This window comes from Artemia sp. Qi Xiang Cuo, chromosome 11, assembly GCF_049724085.1.
Source record: "Artemia sp. Qi Xiang Cuo chromosome 11, ASM4972408v1, whole genome shotgun sequence".
Taxonomy (NCBI): Eukaryota; Metazoa; Arthropoda; class Branchiopoda; order Anostraca; family Artemiidae; genus Artemia; species Artemia sp. Qi Xiang Cuo.
In genome coordinates, this window is record NC_142804.1 from 30,693,945 (window position 1) to 30,716,908 (window position 22,964).

Below are 22,964 nucleotides of genomic sequence, written 5' to 3' on the forward strand. Positions count from 1 at the left end.
ATGAAATTTTGTATTTTTTGCCAGAAGAAAGATCTTCGTTTGTTTCTTCTGTAAGACATCCTTGAAAGGATGTCTGTTTATTTGAATGAATGAATCAATTTATTTTTTTATCCGCAAATACAACAGAGCAAATACAGAGCACAATATAAACAAGAGGAAAAGGATGAAGAAAATAACAAGGTAAAAACAAAATAGAGAACAACCACAAAAGAACAGAATAGACAGCGTACTTTGCATATAACTAGGTCTGAAGTGGGTCATGTGGGCCAAAATGATCTCGCGTCTTCCATACTAGGTTAGAAGCATGTTAAGATAGCTGTGTCGGGGTATCTGGCAGCAAATAATTTCCGACAATTTTCCTGTTGTGGTATGACCGAGGGAGCTATATTCGGTATTTACATTACCTAAAGTAACTTATTCTCAGCAGTTTCTCGTCCTCTTTCTGTAGGGTGTGCGGATCACCACTGAGAAAAACAATTGCTGGGGAGCAACAACCGGAATACAGCCCCACCAGCCCTGGGCTGGGATGGAAGGGAAAAACAGACACAGGCAGGGACTAAATATGTACAAGTAATTACTTCCCGTGGACTTGGTCTCGCACCGACATATATATTAGGCCTATATGATACCAGTTCACTCCTTGCGATCGAGAACACGTGAACTCGGCGTTCATCAGACGGTTTTGCCGTATGAAGTATCTTTAAGTGGCGTTTTTTTTTTTTTTTTTTTTTTTTTTTTTTTTTTTTTTTTTTTTAATAGCACGGAGTCAAACTCCAAGTCAGAACCAAGCAAATTTAAAATGAGCAGAATTCATTAGTTCAAATAAGTAATTAAATTATTTTCTTTAACCTTTATCTAACTCTGCTATGATAACTCAACCGCAAACCCCTCAAAAGACGGAATAAAAACAATTAAAAGAAACTGAAATATAAAAATAAATACTATAGAGCAATTCACACCGTATATTCTATGTGTATTCTGGAATTTAGGTAGAATACTCTAGACTAGAGGTTAGGTTACGTATTTAATATATGCTATGCTTTACCCCCCCCCTCCTCCTAATGTGTAAATATATAGCCAGGGGAGGATCCCGTATTTTATTTTGGGGGGGGGCAAAATAGGCTGATCCGATAAAAAAAAATGGGGGGGGGGGGCAAAATAGGTTGATCCGATAACCTTGCGTTAGGAGCAAGTTTAATTGACGCAAACTTGAGTTAATTAACTAAATTACACTACTTCAGACTACGCTAGGGGGCGCGCGCCCCCCTACCCCTAGGATCCGCCACTGCATATAGCCCAAATTTGTTTCTAAACTATCATATTTTCATTCTTTTTTGTTTTATTTCATTAGCATTAACGAAACTGCACTTCTCGCGTGTTTGTCAAATTCTACACAAGTACCTCCCATCTTTTCTTTATTCTTTTTATTTGTCTTGCTTTCCCTTTGGCTGCTCTATTTTACACGTGGGGGATTCTTACCCTTCCTCATTTTAGTTTACTAGAATTTTAGGGTTCATCTATTGTATTATAAATTAAGGGTCATTGACGTTAGTAGCATATGGTACTTTGTAAACACTACCCGGCTTCTTTGGGCTATAACCGTTTTGATTGAAAATTTACAAGAAATCGTGTGCGTGTATTCAGTATGATGAGCAGGTAGGCAAATTATTAGTTTTATTTCTTTGGCTATCTCAGTGTTTAAATCTTTTCTTCTGATTCTCTAGCAAATCAGTCGGGTCGTAAGATTAACCATCCGATCGTATAGCAAAAGGCTGCTGATACCATCTTATGGTACATTCTAAACGATAGGACTGTAGAATATTTAACGTAAATGCAATCCGGTCGTAAATGTTAACTTATAATGTCAACCTCACGCACCCTGATTTCTACCCCCCCCCCCCCGGAGGCCCATAACACATTTTTTGTGAATGAAATGGATCCGATCATGCTCACAATGTATTGTATATAGTACATAAATGATATAGGTATCTCGGGCGTGTCCCCACGATAAAATAAACCCGCATCCAAGAATAGTAGTTGAAAGGTGTGGCCTGGGAGGCTGCAGACTCCGTCGTAGTATCTAAAGCATTCTTCAGGAGCAAATAACCCACCTGACAAGTTCACTAAGCCCAACTGACACCTGTAAGGAAAACACCTGGCTCCCCGCTGCATAAAAAGTTTATTTCTTATAAAGATTGTCTCTTTAACCAATGATTTTATGTTCAAATTTGTTCAGTAAAATAAAGTGTTATTTTACTGCATGAAAACATAGCACGGAGGCCGCATCAAGGGTTCTGGCGGCGCCCCAATAAAAAATGCCTCAATAGTATGAATATTAAGATTTTACTAATGATTTCCCCTCCAAATTGCCTTCCCCTACATATTTTTTATTAATACAGAATTTATATTTTATTTCGTGGCTGATTTTTCCATTTTTCAAGTCTAGTTTTTCTTTCGATTCTGTCCAATGTAATTTTATTTAAACACTAATGAAAGCTAAAATTACCCACAAGCACAAAGGGTCTATGCACACCCCTTCTGCAATCTGTTCAGCTTTTACTAAAATATATATATTTTAATGTCTTTCGGTATTGCCTTACGTGTTATACAGAAAGTGAATCATGACATCCAAGATTTATCAGTTTACACCTTTCCAAGCGACACCTCATTCTGTTACATTAAGAATTTCTTTTAGAGGTATCAGAGATGTCTTTAAAATAACGTTTTATCTCATGTCACTGAGTTTCGCTTTTAAGTAATGTTGACCGATGACCCTGATTAAAAAAGACATATTATTTCATAGGATAACTTTAAGGTAAACTAGACATCTCTAGTTAATGTTTAATTCTTTTGTATAACAGCTTTTTTTTAAGTTCAGCGATCTCTGTTATTTCCCTTTTTTTAAATCGTTGAATGGTATAAGACAAAAAGAATTTACACAGTTTCGGAATCCTTATTTTTAGCGCGCTATTCTAAGGCTACACCAAAAAAACAATAGTATTTCGGTAAGTTCTCCTATGGCAACCAAAAATCAGACTACTCATTGTTCAAAAGTGCAATATAGGTAACACGACAGCAGCTACCTAATTTTTTCTTTTGAAACCATTGTTTGCTCACATATAAAATGTTTGAATATGCTGCTAAGCTATTATGTTGCTGCTTCATTTTGCAGATCTGTAGGTTATTTCATTGCTTGATTTTTATAGCAGTATTTTATTTTCGTTTGATTTTCTAATTGTAGTTGAGTCCTTATCATTAACAGCAAATTGAAGAAAGACTAAAAGTTGCTTTAATGAACATAAGGAACTAAAAAAAACTGGTACTACGGATTTAAAACCGAAATGATTTTCTATCTACTGAAAAATAATATTTCTTAGATAATATTGTAAAACGAGTTTTAAGTTCAAGATTGGAATTTGTATTTTTTTCATTTTTCCAATATCTTCTCTTTGATGAAACATAATTTTACTACAAAATAAACTGCCCTATAAAGAGCACATCAATCAGTTTCAACTTCATATTATCAATTTTATCCTAGTTATTTGCCTTAAAAATTAATGATTTTAGACTAATGACTGCACAAAAATGCCAACTCAATCTTTTTGGTAACTTGCTTAGCATTCGTCTTCTTGACGATCGTACAGTTCTTGAAGTTGCTAAAAGCAGAGAAGAATCTAGAATTTGAACTTCATATTATTTAGTTTTATCCTAGTTATTTGTCTTGAAAACTTATGGCTTTAGGCTAATGGCTGCGTAAAAATGCCAACTCATCTTTTTGGCAACTTGCTTAGCATTTCTTCTTCTTGACGATCGTACGGTTCTTGAAGTTGCTAAAAGCAGAGAAGAATCTAGAATTTCAACTTCATATTTTTCAATTTTATCCTAATTATTTGTCTTAACAATTAATGATTTTAGGCTAATGGCTGCGAAAAAATGCCAACTCATCTTTTTGGCAACTTGCTTAGCATTTCTTCTTTTTGACGATTGTACAATTCTTGAAGTTGTTAAAAGCAGAGAAGAATCTAGAAGGTAAATAAGTCTTAATACACTGTCAGTTAACTATTTCCAAAAGGTTCGCTATCAGTTTTATGTTTTAGGTAAATTCCATAACTATTAATCCGTTTTTGTGTTTTTGTCATGCTCTGTAACCTTGTAGCATATCTGCTTAGCATACTTTAAAAAGGCATTTCATTCAAGCCCATTCGAAAGGCTGTAGCACTAATTATAGTGTGGCACAAGAACAAACTAGTGAATTCAAAGAAAACTCACAATCACTGTTCACAAGACCCTTAAAAAGTATGGCTATTGTGTCACCAGTAGACTCCTTAGCTTGTCCAGAAGAGAGTTGACAGTTTTGACCCTAGGGAATCAAGCTGTTCCTTTGAGATCCTCGGGAGACTGATTAGTGAGAGCTCAGATTTATTAAGCTGCCTACTAATTAGATCTTCTAACCAGTGTTTTATTGGCGGTATTTTTTTTATGTATTTTGAAGCGTGTTCATATTTCTCCAATTTCCACATTTGATTTCATTTGGGATCTTAATAACATTAGGCTTTTATAAAAAAAAAATTCACTTTTTTCAAGGTTGTTGAAAGATTTTGTCTTGATTTTCATTATTGTTGGTAGTCTTTGCAGGCCATCGATATTGCGTAGGTATCAGGGTAAGCTACTGAGACAAGTAAATCAGGACTACTTATTCCCAATCTTGGACAGCAAAAAACCACCGCTTGCTTCACTTTTGAATAAGTATACTAAAAAACCAATGGGCTTGTCTGCCATCCAGATAAGAATAGCTATACACTATAGTTATGGGTTAACAACTGTAGCCTTGAACCTTCAGAAAATAAAACTCGAATCGGGGTTACTTGCTATAGTTGATGTCATGTCTTAGTAAAAGATAGAACTAACGATTAATATTATCCTAGACAGTCAGGTCCGAGTAGGGGCGTACGTAGCATAAGTATAACCGAGCAGAAATCGTCCTGGAGGAGAATCCCTTAAATTCCGATATAGTAGCGCCCTGGTACCCTCATGTTCAAAAACAATACTAAGAATTCAACTTTTTCTAGTTAGATAAAATGTAACCTAACAGTATTTGCCACTCTGACCAGAAAGTATGGTAAGAGTAGGCAATGAATACAAAAGAAGGGACTCGTTTCTATTCAAATCAAGTCTTTTGTAAAACTAAAACAAAACAACAGCTTTTGGTTTTTTACTTAAACGTCGGTTGCATGGGACAAGTGGTCGATTCGAGATGGACATTGCCGTCAATATAAAAGATGGTTGGAGGAAAAGAAATTAGTGACCTGAAAAATCTTTGACTTTCAGCTGTGCCACCTGGGAAAGGTGGCTCTTAGTTTTGTAATGAAGAATGACATAAGGCATTTACAAAGGCAAAAGGCAAAGAAAGGTCATTCATCTGATAAATAATTGGTGTCCTACAATACCCAATACTTATCAAGATATACAGTCGATTTGATGGGATAAAATCATCCTTCATTTGTAAACGAGGTAACCATCTTTATCTTTCATATATTATAGTCCTAGAAAGTTATATAAAGCAACATTATATTTTTCGTACAGTTTATTGTTTGATAAGCAATCGTTCAAACAAGTGCTTAAAATTACCTTTACACACTTCCTCTGGAAAACTTCTAACGCATGTTCCTCAACCTGTCAAAACACCCACATTTCAGAGGCAACTTTACCGCTGTCATTAAAGTGGCTTCAAGTATCCCAATTTCGCTTCACAGGCTCATCTTTCTTTTCTTCTAAACTTTTATCATCTGCAAAAAAAAAAACACCATGTGTCTTCACAATGCTACTTTTTAGATTTTTAGTGTATCCACCATCCTTGTTAATAAAGTTACCTAGGTTAATAAAGTTATCTATATGGACCATTTGTTCGTCACCCAATTTTACATTTTTCTTCCTCGTTCCGCACCCTCTCCTATTCCTAAGATCCCACTAAATCAATCTTAAGACTCTACATACGGCCTATTTTAGGCTAAATAGTCACCACGTGAAGAATATTTCCAGCTTCAATTTAGATAAAAGTGCATAATTTAGCCATTATTATTGTTAATGTTATATATTGCAAACGCGTCTTCATACAAAAAAAAAAAAAAAATAACAGAGCACTACAAAAAAAAAGCAAAAGAGCACTATATAACTTCGACATTGTAACTAGTGTAGGAGTTGGTTCCAAGCATGTTTTGAAATCTTTTGGCTGTGTTTTTTTTTAACATTAACGGCATTTATAGCAGGATTTGCTATATTAGAACTGTTGATGACCTTTTAACTGTGTGTCCAAACTGGATATTTCAGTAGGTATTTTGCGAAACGGAAGAAAGTGGCGCGGATTTTCAATTTATCAGCGTGTGCAAGAATATTCCAGAAGGGCACAATGTAGAAGATTTGGGAGAAAGCAGTAGTGTTGTACAGCGTTGACAGATAGCGGCAATTGAAACGAAGCTTAGCAGAGACTGTGGAAGCATATGAAGTGGATATGTGGCGTTTGATGTGTTCTGATAGGAGATGACGAGTTTGAAAAATTGTATTTTCAATGGAAATGTCAAAATAAACAATTTGGTCAGGCGGGCAGATATTTAAATTTCCAAACACAGTTTCATCGCGAAGCGGGCCTTTTCAGTTAAAAAGCACTACGTCACACTTTTCAGCGTTCAATTCGGGATCAGATTTTAATAATTCTGTTTGGAGTTTTTGCAAACTTTCAGAAATTTTGTCCAAAGTCCGGCTGATGTTAAAAATGTCATCAGCATAAGTAACTAGGGAGATATTAAGGCCAGATAAAATGCAGGATATCTGACACTGGTCTCGAACGTCGATGATATAATAATTGAAATAACAAAATGAGGCAATGGTACCTTGCTTGGCTCCTTTCTTAGATGGTACAGGTCTATCCAGTGACCTTGCCATTCCGTGTCTCTTAAGAGGGATTTTAAGACAGACTCGTAGCTTAGCATACATATCTATTTGAGATCTGATGACAGCCGGACTGACTCCTCACTATTAGCCCTTAAAAGCATGAGGGGTTTGAATCAGGGAATCAAAGTCGTGGCGAGCATCATGACTCGCCAAGGCGAGTGAATTATATGCAAAATTGAAAAAAAAAACGCTTGCAAAACTCTTGCAACAACCACAAGAGTGCAAAATTGTTCAAAGCCAAATTGATGTGGAGGTGCGCAACATTTTTCTTCAAGCTTTTTTATGAGCAAGCTGGTTATTACGATTATGGGTCTGAAAGATGTGCATTAATTGGAGCTTTTTCGTTTTTTTTTCAGAATAGGAGAAAGATCTCCCACACAGAATGTTGACAGAACCAAACCTTGTGTAAAAATCATCTGCATCAGTAACGTGAGATGTTCTAAAAATGGAGGACCACCATTTTTGAGATGTAGAGCGTGAATTCCATCTATGCCTCTTGACAGCTTTGGATTAAGGCATATAATAGCATCAGCCACGGACGTAGATACTGTATTATCAGAATCAGGGAATGCGTGCAACAATTTGTTAGCCTCTTCAACATATTTTTGTTCAAGTTGAGGGTCTGGTGGAGAGATCTCGGCCTCATTGAAAGAATACCAATCAGATAAAGGAACATCGACAGCGGAAAAGGAAGTTTTGGGGATCCTTGGACGGAGCAACCGTTATCTTTTATTTCTTGTACTGTCTGTTCTGTGATTTGCTTGCGGTGATTTAGTTTAAGGCACAGTGCTACATTTATATAGCGAGGAAACATCTGATTTTGACGAATTTTTAACAATTTCCTTAAGAAAAATTAACTGAAAGGAAAAACAAATTATATATTATATGATGTATAAAGGAGCTATTTCTTTGAAGAATGTCAACGTAATTTGAAATGCAGTCAAAAACAAAATTCTAGGCTTCGTCATTCCTAGTAACCAGGAATATATGAAAATAGTAAATTGCGCTGTTGAGAGGGTGATTGGTATTAGATTTTTTTGGGTGCTAATTTATGACAAGTTATCGGGCTTTTTCTTATCATCCGAAGTGTTTGGATGGATTATCCCACAATATAAAAGTTTTTGTCACATGAAATTTGGTTACTTTGAACTATTAAAAGGGAGTCAAGTTGAATATATTTATTTATTAAAACAGAGCTAGAGTAAGCCCAGGGCTTTTTTTTTAACTATTTCATTGTTTAGGATTTTAACCGATGCAGCTTATGTGCTGAATTCAAAAATGTAGTCAATTCAGTCCCAGCACCCGCAGTTCTTATGCAATAGGTTTCACAATAGGATTTTACCTGATATTTCGAAGTACCCTAAAAGACTTGAAAGTAGAGAAACAAAATCGTGGGTTCTCGAAAAAATCTTATCGTACTTTTGGAATGGTGTAAAAAGTTGCATTTGGGGTGACTTAATTTAGGAAACAGGAGATGAAATTGCTTAAGGAAAGTCGTTTTTTCCCAATAAACAAAATAATCTGTTGTCATATTTTCTAGATTCAATCCAGTTTTGCAGTCAACATTAGAAAACATAAAAATTCTATGTTTTTCAACTTTTGATAGCAATAACACTAAAGAAGCTATAAGAAACACTTGGGGTAAACGATGTGATTCATTAGTGCTCTTCCCAGATAAAACAGGTTTGTCAGTTATGTTTCTTGCCCAGAGTTATTAAAGGCTTTACATTTTTATATATTTTGTCTTTTAGTTCCTAAAAATATTTTCTTTAAAAACACATAGGAAACTGTCTTTTAGGGTATACTGAGGTCCTTTTTCACTGATATATCTGAAAAAGTAGATATTCTTTCTTTTATTCCTTCAAATATTTCATGCCTAAGGTAAGATGTCTAAAGAAGAAGCTTTGGTCGAAAAAAGCCAGGCTGACTATGCCTGAGCATTTTCTCTGTCTATTTTGTAAAAATTAAAAAATGGTAAGTTTGAATGCTCTAGGTTTAGGGGCAGGTTTGCGTATAGGAGCTTCAACTTTCTAAGTTGCACAAAAAGCTCACTTCGCGTGTCGTAGCTTTTTGTGTTTTTAAACAGAAGCAAAAGAGACTCCCTCCCAGGGAGTCTTTTGGCATTGCCTCCAAATATGAATTTTTATGTTTTTGGGCTTGCCACTGAAAGAAATCTACATTATATATATTTTTGGGAATATGCAAGATATAGCATACTACTGGAAAAGACATATATTGTACAATTGATGAATTTTTAAAGACTGAAGGTCTAGAATGGAAAAATTGCTGTGGAGTGCAGATGGTGCAAGAGCGATGACGGGCAAAAACATTGGCTTTAAATCATTTTTTTAAGCTACTCATTATGACCATATAACTTTTAGTCACTGCCATATTCACCGAGAGGCCCTTGCAGCATAAAAATTAGCACCATAATTGAACGATGTGCTTCAGAATGCTGTTAAGATAATAAATTTTATTAAGAGCCATGCCCTTAACAGTCATTTATTTTCAAATCTTTGTGAGGATATGGATTCCGTCTATACAACTTTATTATTACATGTAGAAGTAAGATGGTTGTTAAGAGGCCAAAGTTTAAGTAAATTATTATTATTAAAAGGTGGAATTGAAATATTCTTAACCGAACAAAAATGTGAACTTGCTGCTTTTCTTCATAACGATTTATGGCTAACCAAGCTATGTTGTTTGTCGGATATCTTTGCGAAATTAAACGATCTCAACTTGTTTCTTCACGGTTACGCTGCAGGCTTGTATATATTGATTCTCATTGTCGCTTGTCTTCTAGCCGTAGCCTCTTCTTGATGTCACGGCGTCAACATAGGCTTGATACAACCACCCTGAGAAAAATTCAAATTTTTTCTCAAAGGTGTGACCTATTTAGATCGTTTTTGTGCCCAGAAATGGCAGTGTGCCAGTTTTAAGAAAAAAACTATGTAGCCGATTTTGAGGCCAGGCCCTGGCATGGCTACGCGACAGGCTTGTATATATTGATTCTCATTGTCACTTGTCTTCTACTCGCAGACAATTTGAGCCTCATCTTGATGTCCTGGCGTCACCATAGGTTCGATACAAACCACCCTGGGAAAAATAAAATTCTTCCTTAAAGTTGTAACCTTTTTAGATCACATTTTGTGGCCAGATGGTCAATATGTCAGTCTTAAAAAAAACACTATGTAGCCGATTTCGAGGCTGGGCCCCGGCACTCGGCTTTCGTTGGCGTCGAAGATTGTAATGGTGTTGTTCTTAGAAGTAATATTTCTTGCTTCTTCACTTTCATTTTGGCTCGTTCTGATTTTCATTGTCGCTTGTCTTCTAGCAGCACAATTCTTTGTTCTCCACTTCTTTTTGGGCACGTTCTGATGCTTGCTTTCTTGCCAACCCTTGTAATTTTAGCTGCTGCTTATCTTTTAATCGCACATTTCTTTGTTTTTGCTGTTGCATATCTGTTAACCACATATTTCTTTGTTCTTCACTTTCATTTTTTATTCGTTCTACTCCTCGTTGTCGCACTGTCCTGCAACCGAACATTTCTTTGTTTTTCACTTTTGGTTTTGAGTCGTTTTTATTCTTTCTGTTGCTCATCTTCGAACTGGATATTTCTTTGTTCTTCACTTGGGTTTTCGACTCGTTGTAATAGTCACCAACGCAAGTATTCAAATACTATATTTCTTTGTTCTTCTTTTTCGTTTATCATTACTTTAGACATTTTTTCAATACCCTTTACCTTAGCTGCTTGGATTGGTCTTGTCACTCTTGATGGGTTAGGTTTTTCATATCTTCCTCTAGGCATTATAAAACTGCTTAAAACGCTTTTTGTAAGTTGACTAATAACACCTGGTATTTTATATTTAGTTCTGTTCCTTTTGTAATTTTACACGCGTCATAGATATAAAAACGATACGTTCACTCACTGGGGGGAGGCGGAAACTATTTAATTTATTCCCTTGAAATGTGCTTATAAATATAACATCATCATGTGATTTTTTTCCAAAATTAAAGCTTCAAACGAATTTTCTCAAACTCGTGATCTATGTGATGTACATAGATCACGAGTTTTGGATAAAAATCAAATGATGATGGTATGTTTTTAAGCACATATCAAGGGAATAAATTAAATATTTTCTGGAAGTTGTATGCCGGAAATCCCAGGATGCCAAGTTCCCAAAATATTGTGACAAGTTCTGATTCTCGCTGTCGCTTGTAATTCTTGCTGCCGCTTATCTTTTAACCGCAAATTTCTTCTAAGCAGATATTTCTTTTCCCTCCACTTTCAGTTTTGACTCGGTGTAATTGTCGTCGTCGCAAGTACTCTAACCGTATATTTCTTGTTCCTAATTGCCCAGTTTATTCATTTTTCCTCTAGGTATTATGAAACTACTGAAGACTTCTTTTGCAAATAGACTCATTACACTCGGTATTTTATACGTAGCTATGTTTCTTGTGTTGTTTTGCCCAAAGACGCTTAAAACGCTTTATCATAGACACTTAAAACGATACAAACACTACCGAGGCCAATATGACGTATGTATGCTCTTGAAATGAGCTCATAATCACGACGTCGCACACGGTTTTTTTCCAACATTAAGGCTCTTAACATTTTTTTTTCCAACTCATGACCTATATAGCGCGTTTTCTTTGGCCAGAAAATCCCAGAAAGCAATTGTCCCAAAAATAATATCGGGCAGTTTTCGAGAAAAATAAATAGGTATACAGTTATTGATCGTTAAAAGAGATTAAAAGAATCAATAGATCAACACCCTAAAGATGGCGTGCAGCAATGCCATAAGGTATGTCCATTAGTTCTGTTAGGAAAATGGCTGTAATAACGGTACATTTATTGTAGGCTGTATGTACGCTTAGGAACGAATGAAGTATCACACCTTAGTATGGCCTCTGACAACTCAGCACTTTTGTTCTGAATTTGCTGTTTCACGGGCCAAAGTACTAGAATTTGATATTTCCCTGCGGTGATATTTCTTTTGTTACTTAAAAAGAACACTAGAGCTTTAATCTCCTTCAAATGAACCCTCTTTAAGTTCAAAACAGTCACTGCTAAGAAACAAAATTGCATGCATGACCATCCTTCTCTGGAAAAATGAGAAATTTAATACTCTGTAAAGAGTGGCCTTAGGATTATCATATTTGTTGAGTTTCATTGTATAACTTTCGGGAAAATCGTGCCACTTTTTGGAAAATTCAATTTTGTTGTCTTTTATTTTCAAGGTCTCAGATGCTTATGGCTTTTGATGAACACTTTTAAAATTAATCATTTTTGTATTTTTAGAATCATAGATTTGTTGTTGCATTTGTTGTAATCCAAACTTTGTTTTCTAGAGTTTGGGTTTCGATAGATAAGGATCTTTTTTATAGTTTTTCGCTGTGATTTTATTTGATTCAAGGCTGTATTAAATGTCAGGGATGATACCACAAACTCCTTCAACCCCCGTTTTTATATTCAGGTGTAATATTCGTATAACAACACATCGAGATTGGTATTCCTCCATGTACAACTGTACCAATTCAAATGTTTCTCAGGAGGGAGGGGAGGCCTAAAACATCAAAATGAGTCATTATTTCACGATTTTTAAAGGGAATAAAGAACAAATTATGGGGATGATCTTTCGTGCCTCTCCCCCTTTAGTGAAAGTAAGCATACGAATGTAATATTATACGTTACATTTAATATATTTCTGCAATAAAATTAGAGCTATCATCCTGCAGTGGTTCCTTTGCCGTTGAACCCTCGTGTAACTGAGCCCCAAGCAACTGAACCCCTGTAACTAAACCCTCGTGCATCTAACCCGTCGTGCAAGTGAACCCCCGTGTAATTAATTCTCTGTGTAACTGAACCCCGTGCATCTGAACCCTTGTCAACTGAACCCCCATGTAAGTGAACCCTTGTGCGACTGAAGCTCCACACAACTGACCCCTCGTGCAAATGAACCCAATTTAACTGAACCATCGCAGCAACTGATCCCCTTTACAATTCAACCCCATCTAATTGAAAACCCGTGCAACTGAACTCCTATTCAACTGGACCCAAGTGGCACTCAACCCACGTGCAACTCATCCTCATTTAACCGAACCATCGTGAAACTAAACCGCCATGCAACTCAGCCCACGTGGAATTCAACTCCATTTAACTGAACTTTCGCTCAACAAATAAATCTGGCTTTAAATGTTTGTGACGTCCGATTTTTTTTTTTTTTTTTTTTTGTGTGTGTGTGACAGCAAAAAAGAGCTTTTTTGATGAATGTTTTTGACAGGCATTTATTTCATGGCTTTAACAAACAAACAGTACAGCGATGATAGAACATGTGAAGATTCTTACTTACGTTCAACTCGTGGTATTGCCTTATATTTGTAGAATACTGAAGATATTGCTTTACAGGGTTGATAACCCCTCTCCCATCCTTCAGTCCCCGGTGCAGGGGCTGTTATACAAGTTACCTATTGTTAACACATAGCGTTTTTATTAAGAAAAGAAGGTAGGTTTGATCCTGGGTATCCAAAAAAGCTAAGAGTATTAAGCTCAAACTTTAAGGAAATGTCGAAAACGAGGCCAAACTCAATCAATTCACACTTTTTCCTTTCTGATTGTGAAAAAGAAATATAAGCGACATCTAAGGATTGGCTGATGGTATTCAGTCCTCACAACGTTCGAGGAATTTTGAGGGTCACCTTTAATTAAATCAAAAGATAGAAAGTGCACCCAGTTTTTCAAAAAGGTGTATCTGCAATATCTAAGATAAGATTTATTCATCATGAAATACACATACAATATTACATTTTACTATTCCCCTAAAGGCTCAATGGGGAAAACAAACGAGCTACTTACTCAGAGAAGAAAAAAAAATATTATAATAATCATTTACTCACAGAGAGAAGAGCAAAAAGGAGAAGAAAAGAAAATAAAAAAACGAAAACTATAGAAAACAAAACAAAATAGATTGAATTGAAAAAATTAATTAAGTATATTAAATAGACTCCGATAAAATAATAATAGATATACATAAAAAATAAACAAATAAATAGTTAAATAAATCCTAAGAGGCCAAATAAGTTTTCACATTTTTTGTTGAACAGCTTTAAAAAGTGGCACTTTCGAGCTGATTCAGGCAACTTATTCCATACAATATGACTCGTCATTAAAGGATTAAAATCTGACCTTACACAAGGAGTAAAAGGAACTTGAATATGATTTTTTGTATTGCAAAGATTATAATTATACTGATCAGATGTAAAAGATGGCGGAACATTTAGAGGCTGGGGAAGGTCACAATGAAGGAAAAAAAGAAAAACATGCATACGGAAGAATATACAGTGACTCGACTTCAAGTAATGGGGTAACTCCTGAACGATAAGTTTCCTGGACTAGGTTTCTAGCTTTGTTGTAAACCTTAAAAAGTGGTTTTAACAGTGAAGGAAAGGTTGACGTCCATAGCACTGGACAGTAATAAACGTAAGATGTATCAAGCAGCGAAAAAGAATTTTCAAAGTTGATCCAGGAAAAGTATGTTTAAGTTTCCTTAATATATCGAGACTCCTGCATATTTTCATTTTAATCAAATCAATGTGACGTTTGAAATACTGGTTTTTATCAGCAAGAATGCCCAAAAAACGAACATATGGATCTTTAGATCTATGAATTATTCCATTTGATTGGTGAATTTCAGATAACTGGGGATAAACTTGAGAAACGCGTGAAAAATCAAAAATTGTATTTAGAAAAATTTCGGGTAAGATAATTAGTATCAAACCTTAAAACTACTTTCTTAAACAAATTTTCCAAGTTTAATCGAAGCTCTAATTCGCAATTTCCTGAAGTGCCGAGTGTGCTGTCATCAGGAAAAGAAACAAGGTAACAAGGACATCAGATGAAGGTGAATTATAATTGCCACTATGGGCAACGGAAGGCTTAGGATGACAAAGTTTATAGCAATTAATAAGTTTCTGCTTTTTTACTACATAAAAAAGATCATTTACATAAATCACAAATAGCACAGGCCCTAAACCTGATCCTTGGGGAACGCAAAAATTTTCTTGTGAGGGTAAACGGAAAAGTCGACTAACAGAAATTAACCTATCATTCAAATAAGACTGAAACAAATAAAATACATTTCTCCTTTTGCCAAAATGAGAAATATTCGATGGAAGAATTTCGTGGGTTAAGAAATCGAATGCCTTACGGATATCCAGGAATATAGCAGTAGGAATTAATCTCGAATCTATCGTAGAATGTATACAATTCAAAAGGTAACCAAATTGAAAATCAGAAGAAAATTTTTAGATTTTGGAAAAGTAAGGGGACGAGAAAAGCATAGCTTTTCAAAGATTTTACTAAATATTGACAAAATTGAAATTGGTCGAAAATTTGCTGGATCATTTCTTGGTCTACCTTTACACAAAAAAATAATCCGAGCACGCTTGAGAGCATCCGGAAAACTCACATTCATCAAGAACAGCTGAGGGTATTAAGCTTAAACTCTCAGGGCATGTTTCAGGGAATGATAAAAATTAGCTGGAGGGTAACCAGTCCCGCTCCCATGCTCTTATTAGCTGCAATCTCCTCAAAAACATCTGATCAAAATTTTGGCATACCCATCTTGATCCAAATAGCCCGGAAGTCGAATAACTATTTTTTCAGGGATGACTTAACCCCCATAATCCCATTTTTTCTGTTTTCCTCAATACCCCAATGTTTTATAGAATTGTTTATTTTAATTTCTGTTCATTTTTGGTTTAATTTATTCTTTAATAATAATTTCTGGTCATTTTGAGTTTGAATTATTATAGCAATTAATTTCTGCGCGTTTTAAGTTCAATATGACTCTTTACTTTTCTTTGAGTAAATTTTTTCGAAAAATGCTTTTTAGTTAATTTAGATGAAGTACACGTATTATATTAACTAAAAAGTCGTGAATGAGATTTGGCTGCATCGTTTCTTCGGTGAGGGGGAACCCTTAATAACAGACATTAAAAAGAACTATTAAATCTTGATTTAATTGTTTGTGACGTCAGATTTTCTTCTCTTTTTTTACAACACAACAGAGCTTTTTTTATGGATGATCTGGACATGCGTTTATTTCATGTCTTTAAAAAACAAACAATCACAACAAGATAGAACATGTAAAGATTTTGAATTGTGTTTTAACTCATGATATTGTCTGATACTTGTTGAATATTGAAAAATTGAGAACGGGGATTCAGTTAAATGGGTTGAGTTGCAGATGGGATCAGTTACAGGAAGGCTCAGTTGCATGGGGATTCATTTGTAAGGGGGTTCTGTTACACAGGGGTTTAGGTCCACGAAAGCTTGAAGGCTCAGTTATAAGGGTTCAGTTACAAGAGTGTTCAGTTACTCCCTCACCTCTTGCAGCACCATATTACAGATTAAGACCAAAAAATATTCAGTGAAACGAGGAGAGATTATGAATTAGTGATGAATTAGATCTGCCTACCGCCATCAGCCCTTCTTCTGTATTTATCTGAAGGCTCACTGAAAATTAGAAGACTTCGGATGAAAATTTGACCAAATGTCCTTGCCAAGGGTTATTCTTCTGTTTTCTTATTTCCCTGTTTCAGTGATAACCGCTTTTGGTGTACTCTCCAGTGACCTTCTACTCTGTATTTCAAAAGAGGATTATGGTGGTAAGATAAATTACGGCTTGGCTGCTGTTACATAAGGTATTCTGATACAAAATGGTGTTCGGCCAACTTTGGTCCGGAGCCAGCCTAAGTTTAGTTATAATCTATTCCTTTCAGGACTCTTTGACGTAAAACTGAAAAGCCGTGAAGACCTGAAAATGGAGCTATTCCAAAAAATATATCAAAATAACTTTTCTGAAGCAGACTGGTTCTTTTACATCCCTCAAGATGTTTTCGTCATTCTTGAAAATGCAAGATTAGCGCTAGATAAAAAGGACCCCGATACACCTTGCCTCATAGGCTGCGTAAATCACGGAGAAAAACTTGCATTTCTTGCAACCAGTGGAGGTTTTATCATGAGTAGAACAGCTCTTAAAGATATAGTCAACGGCCTAAATCAAGGCAAATGGGAAGCAAAAATCAAAGGCAACAAAGACATTGAATTTAGTAAGTATTCTATCATCTGTATATATAAAACTCACCGAAGAAAGTACTATTTAACAAAAGGTCTACTTCATAGGTTTTCTGAGCCAAGCCCAATTTTAGGGCTGGAAAACTTCTCAGCTAGAGCATTTAGCTCTACATCAGTTACTATCTCAGTATATTTTGCCTTCAGTCTCTGCATTGATCTTTGTGAGACTTTCCTCGATTCGAAAACTGAATCTCTATTGCATCTCCCTGGGTATAAGATAGGGTATTTGAACCGTAGTAGGATGGCTAAAGGTGGCCTTGCTGTTTATGTTTCGGAATATCTTCAGTATTCTGTAAGACGGTTCTATGCGTTTACCCCCTCCCCCGGCAATTACCCCCCGAAAAATACCCCCCAGAAATACCCCCAGAAAATACCTCCCCGCGGAAAATACCACCCACGGAAAATACGCCGCCCCCCCAAAAAATACCCACCCGCTGAAAATACCCCCGGATAATACCCCCCGAAAAATACCCCCAGGGAAAATTTCTCCCTTGAAAATACCCCTCCCCTACGTAAAATACCCCCCGCAGAAAATAATCCCCCCCCCGTTGGAAAATAAGGCTCTGTGGAAAATAAGAAACTTGTGTATTATGCGCCACTCACTCAAGTTTACGCTGTGTAAAATTCGAGAACACACCGGTTTTTTTTTGTTAGTTTCTTCGTTACCTTAGAAATAAATTTGGGCTATATATTTAAACATTGGGAGGAGGGGTAAAGTATAGCAGGTCTGCATGCAAAATGTGTTTGGTACAATTATTCTGCATATTAGATAGATAGATAAATAAGTGTATTTTCAAGCCAAATATACGGCCATGAACACAGTAAAATAGCATAAATGAATATAGGGAATTGGGGGGGGGGTGTTTAACCCCTGGAAAATGTCCCCCCATAAAAAATACCCCCGCACGAAAATTAACCCCCGCAGAAAATACCGCTCCTTGGAAAATATCCTCACGGAAAATACCCTCCCACCGCCCTTTGTGGGAAATAAGGTTTCTAAATTTTGAAACGTTTATTCGAGTTTTTTCTTAGTTTCGTTGAAAATTGCTAAGGAACGGGAAAAAGAGGAATTTACACACCAGAAGTATCTTAACACTTGGATGACCCTCATATGGCGCAGATCCATTAGGCCTAGGTCACCTATGAGTACCCAACTACTAAAATTATTTTGGAGGCCTATACCCCTTTTAAAATACAGAAACTGAAGAGATTTTAGTTATTTCACCACAGCAGTCCCCCACAACTCGCAACCATAATGAGCAACAGGTAGGACTTAGGTCGTAAATAGATACTTGTGCATCTTCATATTTTTTATTCCCATGATATGTTTTTGCCGAAGCAGAGCACAAGCCGCTGCCTTACCACGTGAAATCTTCAGTTTAATATGCTCGGTCCAATTCCCACTTGCTGCAACCACAAATCCCAAATATTTATACCGGGGTGACACTTTTATTGGCTGTCCTTTATGGGTAAATGGATAAACATGGAGTTCATTGGGCTTCTTACTTTGGAAGATGACAATCTTTGGCTTAGATGCATTTAGCTTCAACTTCTTCGATTCAAGGTAAGCTTCAGTTAGATTCAGGAGAGGTTGAAGGTCCTCAGGTGATTCGGCCACTGAAGCTGTGTCGTCAACGAACAGCAAACTCGAAAATACAACATTCGCTAGTGACACTGCTGGGGCCCATCTGTTTTCAAGGAACTTTGCAAAATCACTAATATACAGAGTAAAAATTTTTGGTGACAGCGTACATCCTTGACGAATTCCTCTGAATGTTCTAAATTGTCTAGATACGCCCTGCTTAGCAATAATAACAACAGATAAGTTGTCTCATACGTATATATAAATAACTTATTAAACTGTCTAGGTAGGTTATATGAACTTCTGCAATTTTTGGCAGTAGCTGGTGCCAAATTAAAAGAACAATCATCAAAATTAAGCTAAAACATATGGCACCAAAAAGTTTAAGAACGTTTGGCTATCCTTTGAAAGGATGGTTGGCTTTGGAAACCAACAAATTCTAAATTGTTTAAGTTTTTACGGACAAAAGCACTGTCAAATTCTATGAGTTTGTTTTTCTTGTCTTCCAGTCATAAAACTACCACAAATTCCCGACCGACAAAAAGCTAAACCCAGCATTAATACGAATTCTAATAAATAGCCTTGCTAAGCTCGAAACGATTACAATGTAAAAGAAATATGGCTGACACCACCCGTAGAACCATCAAACAAGATCACTGCTAGTTATCTACTTAAAAAAAAAATTAACCGTGTATTGCCAGTTTTATATACATATTCTGATATTTATTACTTTTAGTCTTAATACTTCTTTATTTTTTAAAGTCAAAAAAGTGAAAACATTTAAAATGTATTTTTTTTTCAGTAAATTACAAATTATATTCTGGTCTTTAAGAGGCGTGGGGGTTGTCAGCCCTATTCGTACTAATTGTTGCTATTTTGAGTTTGAATTGGTTATTTATTGTACTCTGTATTCGTTTTGGGTTCAATTCATTTATTTAGGGTGATTTGTGGTAGTTTTATGCTTGGAAAATTATTTGAATTTATTTCTACTCATTTTTGGCTTAACAAGGCTGTTTATTATTCTTTAAGAACTTGTTTTGTGGAAAAAGTTTTTTATATTAATTTCTGTTCATTTTTTATTGAAATAGTCTTTTTCATATAAAAAATACTTCGTATATTTTTAATTTTTTTTCCATTATACTCCAAAGTTTTTACTTTGAAGATTATTTGACTTTATTTCTGCTCATTTTTGGTTTAATGAGGCTCTTTACTTCTCTTTAAAAGACTTATGTTTCCCATTAAAAATATTATCTGTAAGTAATTAAATAAGAAAAACCAGTTTTTCAATTGAAAGTGAGGAGCAACATCAAACCTCAAAACGAACTGAAATTATTAAATATATGAAAGGGGTTGCCTCCTCCTCAAAACCTCGCTCTTTACGTTACAGTTCTCTCTCCATGAAAAAATCTGATGTGTGTGTTATACGCCACTGATTCAAGATTACGATGTGTAAAAGTCGAGAACAAACTGGTTTCTTCGCTACTTTAGAAACAAATCTGGGCTATATATTTGCACATTAGGGGGGGGGGTAAAGTAGGTACAATTATTCTGCATATTATAAAGTAAGAATTGTTATTCTTACTTTATATTATATTGCAATATTATATGCAAATATATAGCCCAAATTATATATTTTCCATATATTCTGTCACTTTTCGCGCGCTAAGCTGAAAAAAAACTAACGAAGAAACCGGTTTTGTTCTAGCTAGAGTTTTACACAGCGTAAATTTGAATGAGTTGCCTATAACACACAAGTACCAAAACTCCTTCCCCCTACGGAAATTAAAAAATAAAACTCAAATTAAATTCTCAAATTTGAAAAACCTTCTTTTCCGTGGGGGGTATTTTCCCCAGGGAGTAAAGTATTTGGACAGTTTGAAGTCAGAAAATAATTCTTTCTAGGTATATGGCCACTAAAAATTAGAGAAAAATAGTCGGGTGTCTGGATTTTTTTTAAACTAAAATAAAAGAGCGTGGGGGGAGGGTGTTGTTGCCCTCCAGTCATTTTCGACTATTTGAAAGGGCACTAGACCTTTCATTTTCCAATCCAATGAGCGTGTTATTTTTACTATTTATTTTTCCCAGGGGTGGTTTTGTCGGCCCGATTGACCTAGAAGATTGGAAGTGGGATGATTTGAACGGAAATTAAAAGCTCTACTGCCCTTTTTAAGTGAACAAAAAGATTGGATGGTAACTACTCTCCTTCCCATGCCCCTTTTCCCTAACGTCGTCTGACAAGAATTTTGAGATAACCATTTCTTTCAGCATAAATGGAAGGTCTAGCAACTATGCCTCTGGTGGCACCATGACCCTCCACAGCCTTTGGGGAAAGAGCTGTAAGTTTGGAAATTTGCCCTTTGTATACATCCAAACATTTTATTGGGATGCATATTAACGTTTTTATGTGTGGAAGGGGTAGTTTTCCATGGGGAGAATTTTCCATTGGGAGGGAAATTTCTGGGGGTAAACTTTCCTTGGGAAATCTTGTACTAAGGGAATTTGACAGAATTTCTGTGCAAACCTATTTTTAAAAATAGGTTTGCACATTAAGGAGATTTCTATTTTGTTTTGAAAAACGATATGAAATTATTGTGGAAGGGGTAATTCCTTTCAAATACGTAATAATTTCTGTTCGTTTTAAGTTTTGATGTTGCTCCTTACTTTCAGTTGAAAAAACTTTTTTTTTTAAATTTAATTTCTGATCATTTTTAAATAATACCGGGAAATCCGACTCTCTCTCCATGAAAAATTCTGTTACTTGTGTATTATACGCCACTTACTCAAGTTTACGATATGTAAAACTCTAGAACAAACCGGTTTCTTCTTTACCTTAGAAAAGCATTTGGACTATATATTTGCACTTCAGGGAGAAGGGGGGGGGGGGTAAAGTATAGCGGTCTGCATGCAAAATGTGTTTGGTATAATAAATCTGCATATTAGATAGATAGATAAATAAGTGTATTTTAAAGCCAAATATACGGCCATGAACACAGTAAAATAACATAAATGAAAGGCACAAATAACGTAAACTTTGATCAGCGATCATCATAAAACAAATGAAACCCTACATTACCCTAATAATAGTATTTAATACTTGGAAAAACGGTTATTGAAAAAATAAAACACATAACACTTGAAAAAAAAAACAATTAAATGAAACATTACATTGACTTTATACTGGGATTTTATTTCCTTTTTTTTCTTGTTTTTATTTAAAAATTTTTCCAGATACCTCGTTATTCTTCTGTAACTTTTTAGTGGCTATATACCTAGAAAGAATAGTTTTCTGACTTCAAACTCTCCAAATACTTTAGCCCCCGGTAAATACCCCCCCCCCCCCCGTAGAAAAGAAGGCTTTCTAAATTTGAGAATTTTATTTTGAGTTTTAGTTTTTTAATTCCCGTAAGGGGAAGGAGTTTTGTTACTTGTGTATTAAGGGCAACTCACTCAGGTGTGTAAAACGTAAAACGCTGTGTAAAACTAAAGAACAAACCCGGTTTCTTCAATAGTTTTTTTTCAGCTTAGCGCGAGACAAAACAAAGACAAGTGACAGAATATATGGGAGATATATAATTTGGGTTATATATTTGCACATAGGGGGGGGGGATAAAGTATTTGGAAAGTTTGGAGTCAGAAAACAATTCTTTCTAGGTATATGGCCACTAAAAAATTACAGAAGAATATAGAGGTATCTGGAAATTTTGTTAACAAAAAAAAAAAATAAAAAAACCCAGTATAAAGTAAATGTAATGTTTCATTTAAGTGCCTTTTCCAAGCGTTAAATGTTTTTTTTTAAATTGCCGTTTTTATAAGTATTTAATACTATTATTAGGTTAATCTAGCGTTTCATTTAAGTGTTTTATAATAATCGCTGATCAAATTTTATGTTATTTATGCCTTTCATTTATGTTATTTTACTGTGATCATGGCCGTATATTTGGCTTTAAAATACATTTATTTATCTATCTCTCTAATATGCAGAATAATTGTACCAAACACATTTTCCATGCAGACCCACTCTAATTTACCCCCCCCCCCCCAATGTGAAAATCTATAGCCCAAATTTATTTCCAAAGTAACAAAGAAACTAACGAAAATTTCCGTGTGTTCTCGAATTTTACACAGCGTAAAATTGAGCGAGTGGCGCATAATACACAAGTACCAAAATTCCTTCCCCCTACAGAAATTAAAAAAATAAAACTCAAGTAAAATTCTCAAATTTGGAAAGCCTTATTTTCCATGGGAGGGGGGGGTATTTTCCGGGGGGATATTTACCGGGGGGGTAGATTTTGCGGG

At 35.5% G+C, this 22,964-nt stretch overlaps 1 protein-coding gene across 2 annotated transcripts in view; it reads left to right on the top strand.

The window, feature by feature from the left end:
* Window positions 1-1,585: 1,585 nt before the first annotated feature.
* LOC148946866 (glycoprotein-N-acetylgalactosamine 3-beta-galactosyltransferase 1-like) overlaps window positions 1,586-22,964 on the top strand; it is a 73,906-nt gene continuing 52,527 nt past the window's right edge. Inside the window, exons 1-4 of one of the 2 annotated variants that reach the window (XM_089096681.1) lie at window positions 1,586-1,656; window positions 3,916-4,029; window positions 8,489-8,631; window positions 16,732-17,061. In XM_089096681.1, coding sequence (XP_088952807.1) covers window positions 1,646-1,656; window positions 3,916-4,029; window positions 8,489-8,631; window positions 16,732-17,061 — 598 coding nt within the window. In that variant the 5' untranslated portion in view covers window positions 1,586-1,645. The remainder of the gene's footprint in view (window positions 1,657-3,915; window positions 4,030-8,488; window positions 8,632-16,731; window positions 17,062-22,964) is intronic. The other variant, XM_089096680.1, reaches the window with a different exon arrangement.